General features: G+C 35.2%; 1 protein-coding gene across 1 annotated transcript in view; it reads left to right on the forward strand.

The window, feature by feature from the left end:
* LOC137297674 (26S proteasome non-ATPase regulatory subunit 3-like) overlaps positions 1 to 9,980 on the forward strand; it is a 35,284-nt gene extending 25,304 nt beyond the window's left edge. Inside the window, exons 10-11 of the mRNA XM_067829587.1 lie at positions 4,236 to 4,286; positions 8,141 to 9,980. Coding sequence (XP_067685688.1) covers positions 4,236 to 4,286; positions 8,141 to 8,218 — 129 coding nt within the window. The 3' untranslated portion in view covers positions 8,219 to 9,980. The remainder of the gene's footprint in view (positions 1 to 4,235; positions 4,287 to 8,140) is intronic.
* The last annotated feature ends 258 nt before the right edge of the window (positions 9,981 to 10,238 follow it).

The following is a 10,238-nucleotide window of genomic DNA, read 5'->3' on the forward strand; positions in this document are numbered from 1 at the left end:
ACATGGAGAAAGACCTCAAAACGATCTCTTGACACCCAGCCTTTCAGATGATGTTCCAACCAGAAATCAATAGAATTGTCAAGCCTGGCATGTTCATGTACATCACAGGGGCAGATAACTGTGATTCTAGCATAAAAACCATTCTGAATGCTTCATTCACTGCTTTTGACTGTGGTTCAAATCTTGGCACAGCAGCATTTAGTATCTTTTTATCAATAGTTCTGGGCCTGCAGTTTTTAAACAATCTTTTCCCTAAACTTAAAGAAATTTATAGACTGTCATGGCATATTTTGGAAAGTATTATAGTCCTAGTATATTGTAAGTTTCTCATATATCTCAGCTAAGTCAAGTTTATGTAATCTTCATCCAAGACAGCAGCTCTTTGCAATAGATGTTAAATAATATGCTTTACGTTCAAGACTCACATTTTGTGTTGTTAAACTTTCTTATTCAAATTGACATTTCGAACACTTGAAACAGCCTAAAAGCTTTCATTTAAGAGATATTGTTAATTGCAAAAGCTGTCAGCATAACTGTGTAGTCAATAGCCTAAATTGAAATTTCTATCCATGTCTAACCCGAATTGAGTTTGAAGCAAACCTTTTCAATAATTTTGGGGATTGATAAAGGCAGATGGTGTCAGGAGGTTACCGTGGCAACCATGACTCAGGTTATCTTTTCTTAAGGTTTAGTTGGGAGCAGTTTAATTGTATGTGGGTATGTATCTGCCATCACTTGATTAATTTTAGCATAAAGGTTACAGTTTTCCTGTCATATCTTCACTGTTGTATTGGTATCAATGCTTTTGCCTTGATTTTGGCCTTTTTGGAAAGTATTTAACCTAGATAGTAACATCATGATAACGACCATGCTAATTTGTCAAACTGATAATAGCAAAAACCTGTGCACAAATGGAAGTACTGGTACATGTAATTAGAATTCTCCAGTATTTTATGAATGGCTTTTTAGCAATGGGTTCCCATTCTCATTGGGATTTAAAGTGTCATTAAAGTTTAATATTGTCCTGCGTAACTAACTTAAATTCACTGACATAAATTTGTCAGTAGATATTATACTATTATATATATTACCATAAATTATATATAGTGTGACAACAGTCTTAAATTTTGCATTCAGTAAGCCAATAAAGAAACTCTATTGTATCTTATCTTTGAACATAAGTCCTTAACATTATTCGTAGCTGAGATCGTTTGAAAATCTAGGCTAGGAGCTACAGATTTATGACAGTTTTGTACCTTTATTAAAATTAGATAGACATAATTGTTATAGTTTTGTTTGGTTGGTGCTGTACATGATATTGTGATGCTAGTTTACAGCCCAGTAATAGAAACAGGGTGGATGTTTGTCACCAATACATGCAGTGTATATTAACAATGAAATGAAAGAATTATTGTCCGGTCATAACCCACATGTTTAAGAATAAGTGTAAGAATTCAATCACTGTGTGAGAAGATTTCAAGGATTCATATTACCCTCAAACATAGTGTCGAAGAATTTAATGTACGTGGTTCCCTGTAAATCCTGATCTTGTTGATGGTTTGTTCAAGGGTTAGAAATTAACGAAAACCTGCAGCATGAAAATAGATGACTAGAGAGGGAAGTTGTCCTATTTCCTTGTTTACTGCTACTGTCTGCCTTTGTTATAAGTGGCTTCACTGTAGTTGATACATGTTGTAGAAATTACAACCCAATCAATTTCTAACCCACTGAACCAGTTTTGTATGTGAAAATTAAGTGTGAATTTATTCTTATGATTGTGGGCTTTCATTAAGATACATATGAATAAATGTTAACCAGACAAAATGTTTTTCAGCTAAACTTATCACTATGCGAATGGAAATTGTAATTCTTATTCAAAAACTTAAACAATGTTAAGTGTTATAGATAGAAATTCACACGTCATAAATGATACTGAAATCCTTTGTCCTTAGTCCTGAAACGCATAGTTTCATTAAGTCTCCTAGATGGTTGTTCAACTGGAACCCATTAATGTGTGCAACCTTTCTGTGCCGAAACATGATATTAATTAGGAAAAGTGAATTATCGCCAGGATCCTGCCTAAACATAAATCTTGTTGCCTCATGGAATAAAAGGCAGTATATCAATGATCTAAAAGGTAACAGAGGAAATTAATAGAATGATAGTTTTGAATGTTAATTCGAAATTCTTTGTTTGTATTAATCAAGGTAACGTGAGACAATTGCTTTCAGACAGAATCATTTGAGTTTGTTTTTTTTTATGATTATAAATATGTTGTTATAAATGGCATGATAAAATTAATGGATCCTCAGTGCGATTGCTTTTTTCTGTTGTATCAATTGTATCTATGTACCCTTTGAGTTACAAGCATAATACGTCTACTGAATAGTAGGCCCTGGCTATCAATAGACATCATAAAGCTCAATAACCATTAACTGACCATCAACTGAGTATTGATAAGTAACGGAGGAGAAAGTCAAAGAGAAAAATTCTTCCCAAATCTCGAGGAAATCTATAGATTTCATATCATCGGTTATATATTTAGACTTGGATTAGCAACAAAATATCATAATTCAGACACAGCCCATGCTGAAGGGCTTGAAATATTATTTCATCACAATAGTTTATGCATGATAGTATCAACACACTTTCATATCGAAAATCATTCATATTTTTATTTTGATACATTTCTGATCATCAATCTATTGAACCAGTCAGACTGATTAGTTGTCAAGAAATAAATTTTGGGTGAAGAATATACTTGTCATAATACAGTGGAAGTTGTCAAAAACAGCATCTGTCCAATCCGGCAAGTTGTCAACACCAGCATAAAGTCTCAGTCCTACCCCTGGCTTGTATATTTATCATCAGCTGTACAATCCAGCCATCCCAATGAGTGACGGCTTAGACAGCTTCCACTGCACCATATTCTTTGTAAAGAAAACAGTTTCCAACCATTACTATGCACCTATGCCACTACATGTCATCAAGTGTAACGACTTTATGAAACACTAACAAGACAATGTGTTTGTTGAAATTCTGTAAATTACCCCCCTCAAACATGGATATTCCTAAAAGCACCACAAAACACAACTCATTCACTGATCTCCATGTGATTTCATATGGAGGCATCCCTGAAGAATAACCTGCAGTATTAACACAAAACCTTTTAGCTTGTTGCTAGCAATAAATATGCAGGAGAATATGCTGCATTTGCTCTCAAGTATGTAATTATCACATTGTTTTATATGCAGAGTTGGAAATTCTAGGTATTGAGTGCCAATAATGTTCTCTAGCAGAAGTACACATCCACATGAATATTCAAGCGGTTTGTGTATGTATGGTACATAAAGTAAACTGGAAATTCAAAATCTGAATAGGAACTTGTGAATGTTCTTTAAACTGAAGTGTACATGGGGGTACACCTAAACAATTTTCAGAGTGCCCTGTGGTACACCTTTAAAAGGTACATGTTTATGCAAGGATAGGTGAATGGCCTTGATAGTGTTGAGACCGCTATGACTAATACCAGGATTGGGGTATTTTTTTTCATATTTGTAAATGTTTACAATCTGTATGTTGTATTTGAAATAAAAGGGGCTCTTGTTGACTTATATCTTTGCTACTGTGGTATAAGGCATACATGTTTAACTTTCAACATTAGCCTGTAGAAGGGCCCATTACATTCACTGCCAATGTCGTACACTTCATTATGTTCATGAATGTTTTCCTGCTGTTATTGTTGGAGAGGTTGTGCATGGAGAATTAGTCCACATCTGACTTGATTACTCCGTCCTACATTGAACTGCAAAAGAAACGCAATTTTCGAAAAAATGAAATGTCATAAAAGTAAGCGTTCATGTTTGTGTCTTCCATTTTACCCCCCAAAATAAAGAAATGAAAGACAGAGTTGCTTTTGCTGTTCAGTATATTTAGTAATCAGGAAAGAGTTCCATCCCTTTGTCTTCGCAAGACTTAGTGATCATGGGTTTAAATCCTACATTCTCAGTGTTTGTGATATCTGATTTGTCCACTCCACTGTCACTTGATCAGTTAATACAGCAAAACAATTCCAGACAAGTTGGAAGTTCAATATTTCCTGACAGTAATCACAAATCTGAGTAATGTCATTGGGCAAGATTTGAACCAAAGTCGTCTTCTCAGAAAGCACTGATATAGTTTTTATCTTGAAGCAAATGCTTTATACATCAGGCATATGACTTTTATTTTTCCAGGCAATGAGGTTCCCACCCAAGTCTTACAACAAAGATCTGGAATCTGCAGAGGTGAGTCAATATTGATTCTGTTCTGATTCATTCTCAATCTTCAGACCCAAGTGCTTGGTTTCATTTCTCAGGTGTTTCAGGCGTCTGCAGAACATTATTTGGAAGCATGGTTCTTTCATAAGTTTTCAGGGGGCGGTGAGGTAGCTTAGTGGTGGTTGATGCTTTGGGTCGACACACTGAAGACTATGTACAATGTGTAAACCCCATATCTGGTGTAGCCCATCATGATATTTGCTAGAATATTGCTTTAAAAATGGTGTAAAACCATACTCACTCATGTTATGACATGGGACAGTGTGTTATGTCGCAGATAATTGATGGCAACGTACCACGAATGAAATATGTCTGTTCAAAGTCTCCTTCACAATGATTGTGATGAAGACATGAAACCAGGTAGAACCGTCCTTGTTGTTCAGGTTAATTGGAACTGTTGAATTCTGGGCTTACAGGATACATTAAGAAAATAACTTCTCATTTACAACCCGAAGTGTGATAAACCCTCATGTGATATGCAACATATTCTAGTAATTATGCTTCCTCTGGAAATCTTACAACATGATTAGATTTCCATGTCCTTATTAATGCTATGAAATAAGCTCTTTTGACACTTTATTATACTGTACAGTTTCAGATTACAATATTAACATCAATTTGATATTTCTGTCGACTGAATACTGGTTGAATTATCTGTTGCACCTAGTCCTTTGACTCCAGTAGTGAGTGTCATATTCTAGTAACCCTGGTACATGACACTTCAGTAATCCTGTACCCTGATTTTACAGTAATCATAGTCCCAGACACTCACATATAGTGCCCGGACACCCCAGTAATCAAGTGCCTTCATGATCAAATCATATATACCATATGCCTCCAGTCATCATTGCCCTGATGCAAACAAAGTTTATATATCATTAGTTTGTTAATGTCTACAGAATGGAAGCACAATGATGTTCCAGTACTGACTTATGATAAGCTGTTTGATATTAAATGTGAATGATTTTTGCCTAAGCTGTTATTAACGTGCCATTCTATTTCACTCATAAAATATTCAAGAAGAAACAGTAATTATATAGTTATTTTCAGCTGAGATTTAGATGTTCCATAAGATCACAGCTTATTCTGAAGAAATAAATAAGGATCATGAATACCAGTTTGGCCATTTATACACTTTGTTATGATCCTGAACAGAGCATTATCAACTGATTGCGATAAGCAGTGCCTTTCTTTGGTGTGGTAAGGAATGTGGCATAATCTCCGTGAAACTCATTTGACATTGATGTTGTATGCAGTCATTTCCAAACAGATAATTTGTCTCCTTAGTGATGGTAGTTGTGCCCTGACTGAGATTAGGTTTCAAATGTGATTTGGATGATGAGACTTTATTCTTGTTATCTGAATAATGTTTGTTGTCAGGCATAAGTCAGTACTCACTGTAGACTTCATATGTCAAGTTATTTCACTGATCTGTGTAAATTGTAAAAATATTTCTACACAAACAAATATTTTGAAACATTGAAATTGATGCTATACTTTTCTTTTTTGTTATACATACGGAATCAGTTGGCCAGTAAAAAGTCAGATTATGAAAATAAATTAAAAACGGTTAAATGGTTTGTATTTTTTAAGCTTGAGGAGTGTTTGAAATTAGCATAAACGTCATGGGCTTCTTTTGCCGACTTATGTAGTCCTATGACTGAACTGTAAAATAAAATGCCCTGTTACATCTTACAAGGACAGCAGATCAGTGTTTAACATGAAAGTCAAGTGGTCCCTGTCATTAATTTTTTATATTGCTTACTTTTCATAACAAGTTTCCTTGAATCCACTATCCGTCCATATATATTATATACAGTCAAAAAGAGGATCTTCTTATCTTGCTGAAACCTTCACTAATTTTCCCACATAGACACAGGTGGCAGTTTTTATGCTAATTATGCTAGGGACTCTTGTTTTGAACCCAAAAAATTAGAAAGACCAATAACAAATTTACATCTCAAACTCCCAAGTTGATTAAGGTAGCTTGTAGTGAGCTAAGCCAAATAGGCTGCGACCAAAGCAAATGGTGTGAGTACACCAAACTGTTTGTATAGGGCTATATGGTGTGTGCTGCCCTACTGGGTTAAAAAGCCTGTGCCTACTTCCCACCTCCTTTCCCTGACCCTGCTGGGGACACTTCTTGCTGGCCAGCAGACCCAAATATACATAGGCTTGGTGGATGGAAGCTCTCACCAACGTTTCTCAGGGACTGAGTAGCGAGGAGTATTTGATTTCTGCTGTTTAGATTAGAACTTTCAGCTCTGTTATACAAAGGGATCATGCTAATTAATGTTATGGATATAGTTGCTTCATGTTTTCAAGGTCATGGCTGAAAACATATGATGATTGTCTTTCATGAAACTGAAATTAAAAGAAATAATGAACAATTTTGCAGACAATCTCCTGATGCTAGATCTGCAGCTTGTTTCTTTGGGGTTATTTAAATTAAGGACGTTAACTATACTTTGCTGATTCTGAAACAAAACCAGATGAACAGTATGATAAGTGTAAACCACAAATCTAGGTGAGGTTTAGGGCAATGGGCACTCCAGATAAGTTGTGACAAATCATTCAACCTCACTTTATCTTTTCATGAAGCTACTGTTAATATTGCTAGAAATCACACTAAACCATGGGTCAATGAAATTTGCATGTTGTACACATGAGGTTTTAACATAAATGACATGTTGGTCCATCCAATACTAAGTAATACACCCAGGTGAGCAATCTAGCACTTACCTCTTGTCAGTGTTTTGTAGGAACTGGTTTTAGTTTCCACGTAATGAGTCAATTATTATAGGTATTATTAATTATTTATCAGTAATAACAATTGATTTTGAGAAAAATATAGGGATAATGAAATGAATGCAACATGTTCAAAAACATAAGTCTGTTGGCAGACATTACATGTCCAACTGCTATTCGGATCATCTATTTGTGTTCTTTATCATTTGCTATTTACAAATGTTATACAGACGATTAATGTCCTAGATGTCTTAAACCAGTGCAAGTCCTGAAAATGTAACCAATTCACAATAACAAGGAGTTGATTATCATTTTAGAAAATATTCATTTCCTCCATCTTTTCATACTTTGTAAGTAGACCACGAAGGAATATCGTAGCCAACAGAAACCAGAACATAGGTTCAGTTGTTAGGTTCAGTTTCACTATCACAAGTCAAGTGAAGAGAAACAAACAATAAAACTGCTTGAATATATCTGTCATGTTTCAGAGAGAATCCTTCTTTTCTTTTTATAAGGTCATTAATCTCATGAATTATGATATCCCTCTCAGTGCAACCAGTTTTGTTACTGTCTAATGGATGACAATGTTGACATGTGCTCCTCTAACTGGATCAGTATTGTACATAAGCCTACATGTTAGTAAATATGTATACTGGCACATTACCACAGCGAACAGTTTTTAGGAGCTGCTGATCGTGGGCTCAAACTCCACCTTCCTACTGGTTGCATCCGTTTTCTTTGACAAATCTTAACCTGTTGCTTACGTTTTAGAAAATAAACTTCATTCAGTTGAAAACCTCGTTTCATACACATCAATGTGCTCCACATCATTTAAGAAGGAGAAATATGGTGGTTTGTTAATTCAGTAAAAATTGCCACTATCAGGTTTAATTATGGGTATCGTTTCACCCACCTGTGTTTGGAATTAAGCCTGAAATTGAAAGAGTTGATTTTACTGAGACTGTCTTGAGCCAAAGCTCAAAGAATAGACGTGACCATGGTGACTTTTTTCATGTGCCTTGTCCACTCAAAAAGTAGATTTTATGTTCCCCAAACAATTGGTTTTCTTGCAGGATCGCAGAGAGCGGGAACAGCAGGAGTTGGAGAGTGCAAAGGAGATAGCGGATGAAGATTTTGATGGATTTCCTTGAAGGCCTAACAGCCCGAGAAAGAAAATGTGTATATTCACTCAAGGAGCAGGTGTAAAAATTGTCCAAAGGTGTTCAACCTTTGCATGTTTTTGGTGACTAGTTGCAAGTGTCTGACACTGCCCCAAAGCAAGAAGCTACATCAGAATCATATGGCTACCACCTCACAAAGCTGTCATAACATTATATTAAGTATCCAGAGTTAGTCAAATTTTCTAATGATTATTTAATTAACCCTTGAAAATTCCTTAACAATTGCTGCTGTCACATTGTATTTTTCTGTTTTACAATGACCATGAATTGTTCACTGGTTGAGACTCATACAATACTGTTTTACCCGACCTAAGAGTCTTTGTGTATGATTCAGTTCACATGAAAGCTTTGACTGCATGTAAATAATATCCTGACATGAACATAACATTGTGACAGTTTTGTGAAGCGGGATGATTTAGTTCGTTACTGTTGCCTGCAATTCATGGAAGTGTCTTCTTAGTCTAAAAATAAAACACTTCTCTCACTCTAACACAGTGGCATTTCTCATTGTTTATACCATCCATTTAGATGCTGCCTATATTCAGTGTATCTGAAAGAATATTCCATAAGTAACTGAGAGAGCATTATTGTCCACTTTGTCTGAAGAGATATATATCAGGTTTTTAAAAACTGGAATCAAGAGACATCAAATTTATACAGCTGCTGGGGAGTATGTCCATGAAGAAACACTGTAAATAACATTACACTAAATCAATGCAGGAGGAGAATTTTTACCATTGCGAAAATTAGTTTGAAGGCCTTTTTTCATAATGTATCTATAGTCCCTTTATCTACATCATATCTAAGAGAATGTGTGGAATTGGCACATTCAGTTTGAGTACACAAATATCCACACATGACAGTGTGATTTTAAGAACTTGGTAGCTTAAATGCTGGACGCCAGTCTTCAGGAAATGTCTTCAACTGTACATTCAGTACAGTTCATAAGTTGTTCAAAAACTCTGCATGATACACCTGGTTTGACAGCACTTTGAATTGTATTGGAAACATGGTTCAACTGGCAGTACTCCAGTAGGATCCATTAACAGTTACAGCTGATGGGTAAATGTCAGGTATTTCATATTTGTGCTAATTGTCAATATATTTCCTATCACAACAATATTTAATGTATGATGTTTGCATTTTATACAGGATCTCTGGCTTAAGAAACTGTAAAAGTGTCTTGTTTTCCTGAACTTTATTTTTGACTCAGCATAAGAAAAGTAAAAGAGACGAAAAAGGTTTGCCATTGTGAATTTTCAATAAATATGATGATATTTTACTTTTGCAGGTAACATGATTTTGTAAAGATTATTATTGGCTTGTCACACTTCGGATTGGGAAGGATTTTCATTTCAATGTCAGTTACCTCTTTCCACATAATAGAACTTATAGCATATTGACAAGACTCAGTGCTGAAATTATTTCTACCACCATGCTCAAAACAGTTCATGATGCTCTAGACAGTGAAGCTTGGAACACTCTTCACCATTAAACATGAATGATTGAAGTTCTTCATCATTAAACATCAATGCCTGAAGGTCCTCACCATAAGCATGGCTGTCAGAGTGTCTTCTGTTACTGGAATTCACATACAGTTGTGTTACTTTTTTCCATCAAGTGCTATGACTTATGTTTAATTATGGTGTGAATCGTTCCCAAAATGTTAATATTTCTTGTATAATATGTGAGACTTGCAGGTGTATGAACAATAAAGTTAAGTTGACTTGTACATGTGTGATGTTTCTTTTCTAGGGAGTTAAAGTTATCACACTATTGTCATATTTTCAGCCATAAGGCTTATCCTGTAGTGTTGTTCATGTGGCATCATAAGGTAACTCCTAATACGCTACAAGATAAGTGCTATGGCTGGAAATATTCAGATGTGATAATAACTTTGATGGCACTTCTCAACTACAGTTAGAGTCTTATACTCAATATATTTAAAAAAGTAGGGTGCTGTGCAAGAGAAGTTATGGTACACACTATT

This window comes from Haliotis asinina, chromosome 10, assembly GCF_037392515.1.
Source record: "Haliotis asinina isolate JCU_RB_2024 chromosome 10, JCU_Hal_asi_v2, whole genome shotgun sequence".
NCBI classification, from domain to species: domain Eukaryota; kingdom Metazoa; phylum Mollusca; class Gastropoda; order Lepetellida; family Haliotidae; genus Haliotis; species Haliotis asinina.